Source organism: Thalia democratica, chromosome 5, assembly GCF_965202585.1.
Source record: "Thalia democratica chromosome 5, ktThaDemo2.hap1.1, whole genome shotgun sequence".
Lineage (NCBI taxonomy): Eukaryota > Metazoa > Chordata > Thaliacea > Salpida > Salpidae > Thalia > Thalia democratica.
The window spans coordinates 3,515,348-3,531,109 of record NC_139169.1 but is presented as its reverse complement, the minus strand read 5'-3'; the positions used below and the strand labels follow the sequence as shown (position 1 = coordinate 3,531,109).

The 15,762-nt window shown below is 25.7% G+C and overlaps 1 protein-coding gene and 1 long non-coding RNA gene across 2 annotated transcripts; both read right to left on the bottom strand.

Moving 5' to 3' along the window:
- Positions 1 to 1,588: 1,588 nt before the first annotated feature.
- Positions 1,589 to 9,151, bottom strand: LOC145837093 (uncharacterized). The gene is made up of 7 exons (XM_082944866.1): positions 9,053 to 9,151; positions 8,447 to 8,540; positions 7,912 to 7,962; positions 6,679 to 6,767; positions 3,454 to 3,581; positions 2,528 to 2,669; positions 1,589 to 1,888 (listed from the first exon to the last, which is right to left on the bottom strand). Exons 1-7 carry the CDS (start codon positions 9,137 to 9,139, stop codon positions 1,772 to 1,774), a joined length of 708 nt encoding a protein of 235 aa, XP_082800992.1. The 5' UTR covers positions 9,140 to 9,151; the 3' UTR covers positions 1,589 to 1,771.
- Positions 9,152 to 9,857: 706 nt separating this feature from the next.
- LOC145835619 (uncharacterized) lies at positions 9,858 to 12,306 on the bottom strand. The gene is made up of 3 exons (XR_014369864.1): positions 12,219 to 12,306; positions 11,205 to 11,293; positions 9,858 to 9,995 (listed from the first exon to the last, which is right to left on the bottom strand). It is a non-coding gene; the product is annotated as an uncharacterized LOC145835619 (long non-coding RNA).
- Between the last annotated feature and the right edge of the window lie 3,456 nt (positions 12,307 to 15,762).

The following is a 15,762-nucleotide window of genomic DNA, read 5'->3' as shown; positions in this document are numbered from 1 at the left end:
GGCACTCCCCCATAAGTCACAAAAGTTACATATTTTTATAGCTTCACTTTGTTTAACCGTCTTTCTGTTTCACTTATACTTTTCTTTTAATTTTAGTTTAAGAACAAAAGTTTTGCATAGTGATTTTTAACAAATATATAAAAGTTTTCCATAGCAGCTGAAAAAAATTTATGCGTCTAAATTTCATAAACAAAAAAAAAGTTAATCATGTACTGAAATTAATATTATTATGAAATTTTATTGTGCAGCTCATTTTTGTTATTGAGTGTTGATATGTTTGCTTATCAAAGTCTAAATAAACAGAACTGTTTTTTTATGTTATATTTTAGTATGCTTGAGTTGGGACCGGTATCTTTTGCCCAAAGGGTCTCCGACCGGTTTCGTACGAAGACATCAATTCAGTCAACGGCCCGCTCACCAAGCCGATACAAGGAACCAAGGGTTAGGGGTGACAGTGATGCTAACTCTTTGCTTCAGTCTTTTTTCATCCGTTCTTTAAGCCGGCAAGAGAAACTGATTACCAATCAGCTGAAACTAAGTTGAATCCCGTGCGAAAGTGCTGACGTGCAAAAAATTTAAATATGCTGACGTCAGGAAATAGTTTCTCCTGTGAAAGTGACCTCTCGTGCAAAAGTGACTCCGTACCTGTTTAAGTATAATCGTTTGTATCTTATTCCAATAAAAATGCTTCACTTTCACACGAAGCATGACTCTTGAACAAATCCGTCGAAAACCGAAAGGATTTTTGTGCACCAGGTCATTCGAACAAACTTTTTAAGCGTTTTTTGTCGTTTAAAAACAATTTGAACGGATCTTCACTTTTTGTTGGATTTAAGACAAGCCATTACTTATTTTGCACGGATAACATCTTAACACCTATACCCTGATTTTTATTACCAGTTATCTGACCATATTACATTATACCAACTTTAATTATTAACCACAGGGTAATATTACCTAAATAATGTATAATTTATTACCCTTCTATTGTGGTATTTACGCTCAACTCTTTTAATTTTTAATTTTCTTTAGGTTTTTTGTCATCACATCTTATATTTTCATTAAAAATAAATTAACTCTAGTTTATTACCCTATTTATTTTTTTTTACTACTAAATTTTTGACTTTTTAAATTTTAATGAAACCCCGAGAAAACGTGACTATTATGTAGAAAAAACCTACGGAAACCACTTATGAAAAAAAGCTTAAAAGTTAAACTATAGACCTATTTCTGTAAACAACTAATGAATGTTTTAGAATACATGTATAAACCTTTTTGGATGTCAATGGTATGTTTATTAATATTAGTTAACTACACGTTTTAATTGCTTATGTTTGTATCATGAAATTAGTAAAGTAAAGTTTAAATAACATAAAGTTTTTATATAAAGAAGCCAATTTTACGTGTAGTCAGATTAAATTTACTAAATACAATTTAAATAATTTAGAGATTTTACTCCTTTATGAAAAAGCTAATTGTAGCTTGCAATATACTATTCACATTAAAAAGTATAAAAAACAGTTTAGAAACAAAAAGTGTTCGATTAACAAACTTTTTATGTTAACGAAAGACATTATGACTCGGTGACTATACATCAAAAAACTTTTACTGAAATGAAATACATAAAATACTACATAAAAATACAGAAAAACACTTAAATGTTTACAATTAAAAACTGTAACGGCATTAAAACTTCAATCATGATGTCACAAACAAAATAGTGAGATCGCAAGTTTCATTATGGCGTCACAAGTACAAGATTATTACGTCATCAGTGACGATTGTGGATGTTACCTGATTTTTCATTATTATTCATTTTCTCGAAACCGACAGAATCGTCCGATTCAACATTACAACAAATCGCTTTTTCACTAGAGGAGAGGCGAAGCTGTAAATAAATTAAATATAATAAACATTTTCATTGAAAAATGCAACAAATCGCTTTTCCATTATTTGTCAGGTGTGATTGTAAACATTTTTGAACATTTTATATTACATGTATTATATTGCAATATATTATTTCATGATGTGTGTTATAATATTCTGTATGATAAGAGAAGAAAAATGTAATTCTTGTTGAAATGGTAATAAGTTAAAGTTTAAACTTTAATTTAAATTATATTAATTATAAAACTAAATTTAAAATTGTATTATGCAGTATACCAGATAATTCGTAATTTATCTTAAAAGAAAAGCATAATAAACAAAGACTTCTTAAGTGAAAACTGTAGAATTTTGGAATATTATAAATCTCTGCTCTCTGTTAAGTAAAGTCATTGACAATTTTTTACATAAGTTGTGAACATTTTTTAAATAAAACTAACTTTTATTCCTTTGCCAACGAATCTATATTTTTATTATTATTGTTTTTTTTTGTATAAATTTTAAACTTACTCTTATTCCTCTACCGACGATTCCAATTTATTTTATCATTATTAAAATTTATTCAGACTATTTTAAGTTTTAAACTTAGTCTTACTCCTGTACTGTTTATGTTTATTTCAAATAGTTAAAATTTCAAACTCACTTTTATTCCTCTACCAACGATTCCATTATTGTTCTCCCTGTATCTTTCCAGGTTCAATCTGGAATCCAATTTGAAGTCCGTGTACATAATATGGATGACGTCACCGTTTAAACCATCAAACTCCCCTACGTGACCTCCTTTACTGTTTTAATAAGAATGCTTATTACTATGTATGGTGAATTTATAAGAATTTTTTAATCTTGAATGTTGATTTTGTAAAATGTTTATACTTAATATTTTTCTATAAATTATCATTTATTTTATAATATGAAATGCGTCACCATTTAAACTTAACTTTCCAATGTGGCCTTTTAATGTAAAATATATAAGAATTTCTATGAATGTTGAATTTATAAGACTTGTATAAAAAACTACAACAATTATTAAATGTTATGTAACAATCAACAAAATCGTATTGTATCTGATGATCGAATTGGCATGATCAACCATTTTGTTAAATTTGAGCTTGTCTCACGGCAAACGGAAGTCCGGACTTGTTCTGCAGACTTTCGCCGATTTTGTTGATTGTTATGTAACAAAGCAGAGTTGTTGTAATTTAATACTTTGTAAATTCTATATTTTCTTTTTTAGTAGTTGCCATAATAGCCAAATCATGGAGCCAAATAGTACTTGATATAAATACTTGTGAGAATTCTCAAACTACTACCACCATAGTGACTACCATTGACATTTTTTGTAACTTTATAACTATGGCGTCACAGACTAATATCATATTTTTTTCAAGACATCAAAGAGTTTAAAAATAATGCTGAAAGGTCAAAAGTTTTACAAGTATGACTCTAAAACAAATGTTGGTTGTTTTTTAAAAACATATTAATATTGTACTAATAATTTGCGCTTATACAATCATTATGATATAAAACTTACAATTTTTTACATTATTGACATTAATAATTTAAACCAACATCACATTTCTCATTCTCGTGCAACTCCAGGCCCTGGGTGGATAGGTGTGAATGTAAACACCAAATGGTCCGGTCATCGAAGTGTTCATGACATGAACATGGATTCTACCCCAAACTTGACCTGATTCCTGCAATTATGACGTAACTGTTTAATACGTATTATATATTATGAATGTATTAAGTTAAGGTATTAAATAGTAAAATCATTGAAGTGTCATTGACATGAACATCCAACCTAACCTGACACCTTTATAGTTTCTTGAATAGTTTATACATATATGAATATCTATATAAATTATGTCTAGTTATAGTATAAAAAGTATTAGTTTTTTTTCGTTCTTCCTAACGTGAACGTCAAATTTTCCCCGAACCTGACCTGATGCTTGCAATTATGACGTAATAAATAGTTTTGTATAAACATATATGTTAAGCGGTAGGACTTTTTATGGGTAGTATTTTATAGGCACTATTTTATGGAAAGAATTGCTGCATCAAATTCTGCCCATAAATTGATATGATGTCATTAACTTTATGGGTAGCATTTTGATGTTGCTGCAATTAAGTTGCTGCAATTAAATGAAAAATAAAATACTGTACAGTCCTTATACAAATATTATGAATAGTTTTTGCAGTTTTAAATTTATAAACAAACAAATAGAAAATAACTTGAATACACATAAACTAATTGTTTGATTTTTTTGAGCATTTATTTAAATTATATTTTGTAAACTAACAGAAGTAGTGGCTAGAGTTATTAAAATATTATGGATAGTTTTTTATTTAAGATTTGATAAAGAAAAAAAAACCTGAACAAACTTAAACCAGTTGTTTAAATTAAAAGTGTATTTATCTAATTTATATTTTGTAAACTAACAGAAGTAGTGGCTAGACTTTTAGAAAGGTTATAGATAGTTTTTTTACTTAATATTTAATAAAGAAAAAATAAAAATTCAATACACTTAAACCAATTGTTTGATTTATAAGTATATTTCTGTAATTTATATTTTTTATGCTAACAGAAGTAATGGCTTAGCATATTATATATATTTTGAATATTTTTTTATTTAAGATTTTACTAAAACAAAACTAAAATTGACATAAACCTATTGTTTGATTTATAGTTGTATATATGTAATTTATATTTTGTTAACTTATAGAAGTAATGGTTTGGTCTAATTTGTACTATTTTATGGGTAGAATTGCTTCAATCAATTATGCCCATAATTTGATGTGATTTCATTTAAATTATGGGTCTAATATACTGTCTAGGCCTTGAATAAATATTATGTATAGTTTTAGTAGTTTTAAATTTATAAACAATTAAATAAAAAATTACTTGAATACACATAAACCAATAGTTTGATATATTTATACATTTATATAAATTGTATTTTGTAACCTAACAGAAGTAGTGGCTAGACTTATTTAAAGATAATGATTTGTTTTTTTTTTAGGTAAAATTTTAAAAAGAAAAAAAAAAGCTTGAATACACTTACAGCAATTGTTTGATTTAAAAGTGGCAGTTTTCTATTTTTACTTAAGTGCAGCAACTTAATTGCAGCAACATCTAAATACTACCCATAATTTAAATGAAATAAGATCAAATTATGGGCATAATTGATTGAAGCAATTCTACACATAAGATAGTGCCTATAAAATTGTTCTCATAAGACCAACCATTACTTTTATAAGTTTCTAAATATAAATTACATATATACAATTATAAATCAAACAATTGGTATCTGTGTGTTCAATTTTAATTTTGTTTGTAAAATCTTAGATAAAAAATATCCAAAATATTAATAATATTTATAATATGCCAAGCCATTACTTCTGTTAGCATAAAAAATACAAATTACTTAAATATACTATTAAATCAAACAATTGGTTTAAGTGTATTCAAGTTTTTTTTTTTCTTTATTAAATCTTGAATAAAAAAATTATCCATAATCTTTTAATAAGTCTAGCCACTACTAATGTCAGTTTACAAAATATAACTCAAATAAATGCAAAAATAAATCAAAATATTGGTTTATGTGTATTCAAGTTATTTTTTATTTGTTTGTTTATAAATTTAAAACTACAAAAACTATCCATAATATTTATATAAGGCCTGGACAGTATTTTATTTTTCATTTAATTGCAGCAACTTAATTGCAGCAACATGTAAATACTACCCATAACGTTAATGACATCACATAAAATTATGGGCAGAATTGATTGCAGCAATTCTTACATAAAATAGTGCCCATAAAATACTACCCATAAAAAGTCCTACCGTATGTTAAGTTCAAACCTTCTCCTACTTGACCGTATTCCTATGACGTAATAATCATTATTTTAATAAGAATATATTTGTATGTTAGTTTAAAATTTTATCCAAAACTTTCTTGACGCATGTGACGTAATAATTAAATTGGATATATATATATGTTTGTTTATTTAACTATCTATTGCACCAATATTGTTTTATGTAAAATAGCCTTCAGCTTTTTGCTTTTAAATTCACCTTCAGTGAACTATGCAAAAATTTATTTATTTCAATAAACTTTATTCTATATTTCTATATGAATTATTTAATTTTAAGTCTTCCACAAAAATGACCCGATTCCTTTGATGACGTAGCAATTAGTTTAATAGTAAATTATGTTGATTCGACGTAACAACGTAATTTTGATTGATTGTTATTTAATATCCATTAAACCCTTTTTTTAAGTAATAGTTGGTTTCATGTCATTGTATTTTTGTTAAGGGTTGTTAATGTTTACATCAAAATAAATTTGATATTTTTTTACATTTATTAGAACTAGTTTAGTAAGAAAAAAATATTACCACAACATATTATTTGCAAAACAAAAGTATGTGAATTTTATCAGGTTTTAAAAATTTTTGCATGTTTTTGTTTTTTAGATAAAATCATTGCTCCAATTTTTGGCCTAACCTCTTGTTTGTATGTAACGTTGGGTTTTTGTTTTAAAAATTTAAGTTAAGTTGTTTCGATATGGGTTCAAACTTAATATAACATAATTTATTATTTCAATAAATTTACAAACATAAACAAATCGTTTTAATACAGCCTAAAAACATAAACAAAATCGTTTTAATACACTTTACAAACATAAACAAAATCGTTTTAATACAGCTTACAAACATAAACTAAATCGTTTTAATACAATTTACAAACTTTATTTTAATACAAAGTTTTATAATTTTAATAAAACTTACATCTTCTTTCAGACGCAAATATCCATCGGCATAATTTTCACCTCTTTCACCGTGAAACTTACATCTCGCATATCTTACCTCGGATTGACCTATAGATTAAATAAAAAATAATTAGTTAAATTTTACGAAAGTATACATTATTTACAAACTAATAAGTTAAAATATATTTATTAACTAAATTGTTTTAAATTAAGTTTTGCAATTAAGCTTACACTTGATATGTATCGCTTGGTCCTACAGTTTGGCAACAATTAGTTAAATTCTTTTATTAAAAGTATACGAGAGTTTCAAATCAATTTATTATATGAAATAAAACGAGCTAGAACTAAATGTTTCTTATTTTTGATCGGTCTAAAAGGAAAAAAAAAGTATAAAATGGCTAAAATTTGAATTTATTTAGACAAATTTTAATCATCTTGACACAAATAATTTCGAAATACAAATTTCATCAAACTAAAGCAAAAAACAAAAAGAAACGTAAAAAATTCGGTTGTTGAATATTTGCTTAGACTTTGATACAATTAAATTACAAACTACCTAACATCATTGACACAGTTTAACAGATCTGAGTTGTTAACAAACACATTTACTGTAAACTATCTTTAATTTAATCTATAATAAAGTTGTATATAAGACAACTATACATATTACTTTTATATGTTTGTTGTTAATTTATTTTTTGTATAGTAAGATATTTATTTTAGACAAACTTTTTAATACATTAAAAAGTATAAAATAACTTTCATAAACATTAATCAGTTCAAAAACACACCAAGTTGTGCCAAAAAAAACATCATTGCAAAAAATACTGCTAATTTCATCATTGTTGATAAAAATACTAAAATTTATTTTAATCATAATTTAGTATATTTTGTTCCCCTGTTTTTCAGGGCCATATCAAAAGTTTTCATGTTTTCTGAAGTACGAAATGAAACATTTGCATAAAAAATTAGCATAATCTTACATAAGCATAAAAATTTTAGTTAATGTATTTTTTTTTACTTTATAGTTTTTTTGAACAGAATGTTAATTATCTTTAAGAGAAAAACCACTTATAGTAAAAACTAACAAGCTAAGATAAAAGAATATTTCTCCAAACTACTAATGAATTTTACCGAATGCATATCTAAACATTGTTGGATGACAACAATATGTTTATTAGTATTAGTTAACTATTAGTTTTAATTGCTTATATTTGAAAAACTTAATATCATACAATAGGGTTGATCATACCAATTCGATTATCAGGCAACAAGTCTTCGGTACACTGAGGCTGTTTTCCTCCTTAAAATAAAGTATTGATGTTTTTGTTAATATCATATAATTAGTAAACTACTTGGACAATTTAACTAGTATTAACATGAAGTTTTTATATAAAGAAACCAATTTTACGTGTGAACAGAATAATTTTATTTAACATAATTTAAATAGTTTAAAGAAATTACTACTTTTATGAAACAGCTAATTGAAGCTCGCCATATACTATTCACATTAAAAAATATAAAGAAACAAATTAAAAACAAAAAGGTGTTCGATTAACAAACTTTTTTTGTTAACGAAAGACAGTATGGTTTGGTAACTATGTAGCGAAAAATACTCACTGAAATAAAAAATAAAAACGTGAATACTACAAAATTTACCGTAAAACACTAAAACTTCTTTAATAAAAAACCTAACACCATTAAAACTTCAACTATGATTTTAAAATTTATTAAATAGATCACAAGCACAAGTTTATTACGCCATAAATGACGGTAGTGGAAATTACCTGCTTTTCCATTATTATTCATTTTTTCGAAGTTTAAAGGATTCTCTTGTTGAATGATGCAACAAACGGCTGTTCCGCGAGACGTGAGATGGAGCTGTAAATAAATAAAATAAAATAAATGACTTTAATTTTTTGATGCTGCAACAAATCCATTCCCATATTTTGTCAATTGTAGCTGTAAACATATTTAAAAACTTTATATTACATGTATCATATTGCGATATATTGTATTAATATGTGTGTTATAACATTTGGTATTATAATAAGAGTAGTAATGGTAAATAATTGGTTCAATTGTAATTAATTAAAACTTAGTTTATTCTGCATCAATTATACAACTATATTTAAACTTATTTTATTCAATTTCTCATAGATTTCGTAATTTATATTAAAAGCAGAGCCTAATAAAAAAGTTTTTTTAATTATAAACTCTAGAGTTAAGTAATCTAATATTTTTTTACTTTCTGTTAACTATAGTCATTAGTAATTTTTTCTTATAAGTTGTAAATATTTTTTAAATCAAACTAACTTTAATTCCTTAGCCAAAGATTTCATATTTATATTAAATTATTATTAGGTTTTCATTTAATTTGAATTCAAACTCACTTTTATTCCTCTACCAACGATTCCATTCTTGTCAGCCCTGTAACTTTCTAGGTTCAATCTGGAATCCAATCTGAAGTCCGTGTTCATAATATGGAAGGTATTGACATGGAGGGAACATTCAAAATTCCCAATGAGACCTCCTTTACTGTTTTTATAACAAGACTTGTAATTACGAATGGTGAATTTATAAAAATGCTTATTATTATGAGTGGTGACTTTATAAAAATGTTTATAATCATAAATGTTGATGTTGTAAAAAGTTTATTGTTAATATTTGTCTATAACGTACTATATATTTTATATTAAATATTGCGTCACCATTTAAAATGACTTTTTCAATGTGGCCATTTTAATGTTTGAATTTGTAAGAGATTTATAATATCTATATAAAAAGCTTCTACAACTTTCAAAATATGCTTTGTTATGTAACAAAGAATAACTGTTGTAATTTAATACTTTGTAAATTCTATATTTTCTTTATTTAGTAGTTGCCATAATAGCTAAATCATGGAGCCAAATAGTACTTGATATAAATACTTGTGAAATTTCTCAAATTACTACCACCATAGTAACTACCATTGACATTTTTTTGTAACTTTATAACTATGGCGTCACAGACTAACATCATATTTATTTCAAGACATCAAAGAGTTTAAAAATAATGCTGAAAGGTCAAAAGTTTTACAAGTATGACTCTAAAACAAATGTTGATTGTTTTTTATATTAATATTGTACTAATTTCTTACGCTTATACAATCATTATGATATAAAACTTACAATTTTTTACATTATTGACATTAATAATTTAAACCAACATCACATTTCTCATTCTCCTGCAACTCCGGCCCCTGGATGGAGAGGTGTGAATGTAAACACCAAATGGTCCGGTCATCGAAGTGTTCATGACATGAACATGGATTCTACCCCAAACTTGACCTGATTCCTGCAATTATGACGTAACTGTTTAATACGTATTATATATTATGAATGTATTAAGTTAAGGTATTAAATAGTAAAATCATTGAAGTGTCATTGACATGAACATCCAACCTAACCTGACACCTTTATAGTTTCTTGAATAGTTTATACATATATGAATATATATATAAATTATGTCTAGTTATAGTGTAAAAAGTATTAGTTTTTTTCGTTCTTCCTAACGTGAACGTCAAATTTTCCCCGAACCTGACCTGATACTTGCAACTATGACGTAATAAATAGTTTTGTATAAACATATATGTTAAGTTCAAACCTTCTCCTAACTTGACCGTATTCCTATGACCTAATAATCAGTTTTTAAATAAGAATATATTTGTATGTTAGTTTAAAATTTTATCCAAAACTTTCTTGACGCATGTGACGTAATATTTAAATTGGATATATATATATATGTTTGTTTATTTAACTATTAATTGCACCAATATTGTTTTATGTAAAATAGTCTTCAGCTTTTTGCTTTAAAATTTGCCTTCAGTGGACTATGCAAAAATTCATTGAGTTCAATAAACTTCATTCTAAATTTCTATATAAATTATTTAATTTTTAGTCTTCCACAAAAATGACCCGATCCCTTTGATGACGTAGCAATTAGTTTAATAGTAAAGTATGTTGATTCGACGTAACAACGTATTTTTTATTGATTGTTATTTAATATCCATTAAACCCTTTTTTTTAAGTAATAGTTGGTTTCATGGCATTGTATTTTTGTTAAGGGTTGTTAATGTTTACATCAAAATAAATTTGATACTTTTTACATTTATTAGAACTAGTTTAGTAAGAAAAAAATATTACTACATCATATTATTTGTAAAACAAAAGTATGTGAATTTTATCAGGTTTTAAACATTTTTGCATCTTTTTATTTTTTAGAAAAAATCATTGCTCCAATTTTTGGCCCTCATCCCTGGTTTGTATGTAACGTTGGATTTTTGTTTTAAAAACTTAAGTTTAGTTGTTTCGATATGGGTTCGAACTTAATATAACATAATTTATTATTTCAATAAATTTACAAACATAAACAAATCGTTTTAATACAGCCTGAAAACATAAACAAAATCGTTTTAATACAACTTACAAACATAAACAAAATCATTTTAATACAACTTACAAACTTTATTTTAATACAAAGTTTTATAATTTTAATAAAACTTACATCTTCTTTCAGACGCAAATATCCATTGGCATAATTTTCACCTCTATTACCGTGAAACTTACATGTTGCATATCTTACCTCGGAATGACCTATAAAATTGATAAAATAGTTAAACTGCCCCGTGAAACTAACATTTTTCAAATTTATCCATGGATTGGACCTATAAACAGGCAAAATTAATGAATTTTTTGGTTGGCTTTTAATTAAAGTATTTTTTTGACAAAATTGAACTATTTTAAACTATGGTCTACCAATAAAGCTGTTAGTATTTATCATTTTTTCAGACAAGCTTCATACGTATGTTTTTAAAATAAATAAAGTTTTTAGTCGATTTTATATCAATTACATCAGCGTTTATCGGCCTAAAACTAAAAAGTTTCTCATTATTGATTTAGATTTTAAGTACGTGTTGATATTGACCAAAAGTTGAACTACCTGTTTAAATAATAAAAAAAAACACAAACAGTTTCGTAATGAAATTTATTCAAGCTCCAATGTTAAACAAATATAAACGTTGTTGAAAATTTGTTTGGACTTTTATAACATTATATTGCAAAATATTAAACCTCTTCTACATCATTTAAATATTTTCAAATTTAAAAATTTAGTAATCTTCTAGTTATTTTGCTTTTTAAATCTTTTTGAAAACAATTCATCATTTAAACAATTAAGTATGCATCTTATATATCTATGTACTTAGCTTGTATTTTTGTGTAAAACATTTAAAACCTTTAGACAATAAACTCTAAATCTTAATTATATACTTCTACACATAGCATTAGTTCAAACAAATCAAAATTTTAGTTTTTACTGTTTAGTTCATCTTAAATAAATCAATTTTTTAATTTTAATTTGATGTTTGTATGCTATTTGCACTTAAACTAATTCGTAAGTTTGTTTTGAGCTTTAATTTTTGTTTAAAATGAAACTACACTTGATTAAAATAAAGTTTTTGCAGGTGTGCTAATCAAATTATTTTTCAATTACATTATTAAAATTAATTTAAAAACTCACCAATTTCTAACAAACAAAACATGATTGCAAAAAATACTGCTAACTTCATCATTGCTGATAAAAATACTAAAACTCTATTTAAGTATTTTAGTTCTGTAGAAACATGTTGTTTACTAAATAAATCTTATACTTTTTTAAGTAAGTACTGAATCTTTTTTGTTGGGGATTTATTTTTACAACGAAAGTCTTGTATGTTATATAAAACTAATAAAACTTTCTTTGTTAAACAAAAACTAATTTAAAATTCTGTTTTTTCACACTAAAGTTTTTTAACTTTACTGGATAATAGTTTTAAAATTATGTTTTAATAATTTATTTATGTTTTTATCTTAAAACTATTATATTTAAGACTTTTATCAAAATAGTTTACAATATTATCTTTTTTTGTAATTAAAAGGTAGTATAATTTTACAACTACTATTTTATGTTTTACAGCTTAATATTTTTTTTTAGTTGTAAATTAACTCGATTAATTAACAACAAAACTGTCTACTTTCAAACGTTTCAGATTAATTACACGTGTTATTAACTAATGTGCTGCTTATTATACTATGCAAAACAAAAATCGAACGAAAAGTTCCGTTCAAAAGCGAGAGAACAAAAACGAGGCAACAAATTTCGAGAGAATGAGTGTTAAGAGAACAGTTTTGATGGGCGGGGTTTGAGTGGCAATTTCACACCGAAACTGTTGTTCAAATTCTTGGGAATTTCTTGAGAAGGAATTTCAAGGGCGAAAATGTTTGCCTTTAATGAGTTCACTGGTTTGTGAAAGGGATTAGCAAACTTTGGAATGCAGAACTAACTTTATACACGCGGCAGTTGCTTGGTTGAAAGTTCAAAATTGTTAAAACTTATACCTGATACTGTAGTACGTAAAAAGTACTATTCAGTACAAAACTTTGATAAGTTGTTTGTGCAAACTTTAATAAGAAATAAAATATTCAATTGGAAATAAAATTAGTTTACAACAATAGTTAATTACACTGATTTTAGCGCATTTTATTTATATCAAAATCATACATTGTTTAAAAAAGTATAGTTTTGCATATATATACAGTGTATTAATGGTAAAATTCAGCTTGTTATTTTTAATCATCATACAACCTTTACTTTTGTTTTTATATTTAATTTAATTTCTTAGAAACAAATACCCATGTATATAACAAATATTTTTATTATATATAAATTTTAGTTTATATGTTTCATCATATTAATTATTCTAAAAAAACGTTAAATAACATATTATTTAAGTATCTGATACAAAGTTAAGCTTATTAAAATTAATAAAAATATCAACAAAACCCGATTTTTCAGAACTTTTGCTTTAATTTTTGAATTAAATTAGAAGGATAAACTATTAAGCATCATTCTGAAAATTACTGTTAAAACAAACATATGTAAAAAGTTTTATTCAAAATATACTTTGAACAGCTATTAACATAAACGTAACTAATATGTTACAAATATGTTTTGTGTGTACACCAGTATTAAGGATTAACATCATAAAATACGATGCTAGTATTGGTTTAATGTTATATTTAATATAATATTTAGTACATTAAATTCTGATATATTTAAAACTTTAAGAAACAAGTAAACTTTGTTAAACTTTTTAGAAGTATTTACATTTGGTATTTGGGACTTGTTACTTAAAAAAATTCGCACTTTATCTATATTTAAATATATATATAAACGTATGTAACTATTCGTATCACATTGAAACAACTTTTTTTAAATGTTTTTTCTGAAAGTTAATTGATTACAAAAAAAAACCTTTTTGGACATTTGAAAAATACACTTTTTATATTTTTATTATGTGTTATATTGTTCAGGCTTTTACAAAAAAAGGTGTTTGGATATTTTAATTTAACTAATAGAAATTATCAGTCAATAAATTCCTGCAAAATTGTATTTTATAAAAACGTCACTCGTTAATGAAGTTCATTATTAGTATCTAAAGTTTTATAAGTAAAGAATTATTTTAAGTTCTAATATTTTCTAACAAAAAAATGTAATCACTTAATGAAAAATATATTCTACCAAAACTTTTTAAAAGTTTAAAACGTTTTAAAGTTTGTTTTCAATACTAAGCGAAGTTGTTTTAGTTAAGAAAATATTATACTTCAATTCAGAATTTTATAAAAACGCATATACTGTTGTAATATTATACTATTAAAAAACAGGTTTTCAGAAGTATAACTTTTTTAATCGTATAAAAAACATGCAATTATAATTTTTTTAAGTTTTTAAAGCCTAAAACAATATTATAAAAAATCAACAAGTTAAACGAAATTTTTAATAACTTTACTTGATTTACTTGTTTTATGCTCATAAAAACCTATAAGTATTTTTAACGTTTTTTCGCAATTTTTCATGTACAACTCATTTCACTTTGACGTATCAAATATACTATCGAGCTGTATTTGACGTCATAAATACACTATCAAGCTGTATGTGACGTCATGAATTCTTTATCGAGCTGTATGTGACGTCATAAGTGTATTGTTGTGCTGTATTTGACGTCATAAAAACTTGTGAGATCAAGTACAGGTTGTTGTTTTAATGTTGGGAATTAAGGAAAACAAAGGATTAGGTGTAAAAGTACAAATCAGTGCAAAAGTGACGACATCGATAAAAATAAAGACGAATCAGAAATGACACTCTTCAAAATTTTGGGTGTCAATTTTGCACAGATAGTCACTATCAAAATATCGTAATTTCACTTTGATCGTCACTTTAGCACGGCGTAATTTTTAAAATTAATTTTTACACTATTACACTGATGATACTTGTACATTAGTGCCACTTTTTTTTCGATCTTTTACTAAAATTTTGAAAGTCAAAGTTTTAAAAACAGAATTTCTAGTAATAAAGTAGAATTAAGTGTTTTTTCTGAAAAGTATAAGACGTGATGACAAAAAACTTGAGAAAACTATTAAATGAGTTGAGTGATAAATACCACAATAGAAGGGTTAGAAGTTATAGATTATTTAGGTAATATTACCCTGTGGTCAATTATTAAAGTTGGGATAACGTAATAAGACTAGTGAAATGGTAATAACAATCAGGGTAAAGGTTTTAAGATGTTATATGTACAAAATAAGTAACGGGTTGTGTTAAATCCGACAAAAAGTGAAGACCCATGCAAGAGTCATGCTTCGAACAAACATGAATACAAACGATTATACTTAAACAGGGTCGGAGTAAATTATGCACGAGGGCACACTTTTGCACGGATTAAAATTTTGGCACGTCATCACATTTGCACGTCATCACTTTTTCTCGGCATCATTTAAGGTTTAAACTTATTTTCAGTTAATTTCTCTTGCCGGGTAGGAGAACGGCAGAAAAAAGATTGAAGCGAAAAATCACCCCTAACCCTTGGTCTGTGAGCGGTTCATTCTTTCGGCTTAATGAATGGGTGGTTGACAAAACTGATGACTCGAGCAAAACTGACCCATGCAAAAGTGACTCCGTACAAAATTGACACAACTTAAACATATCAAAAAATTTGCATCTCCATCGGGAATCGGATTCGAACATC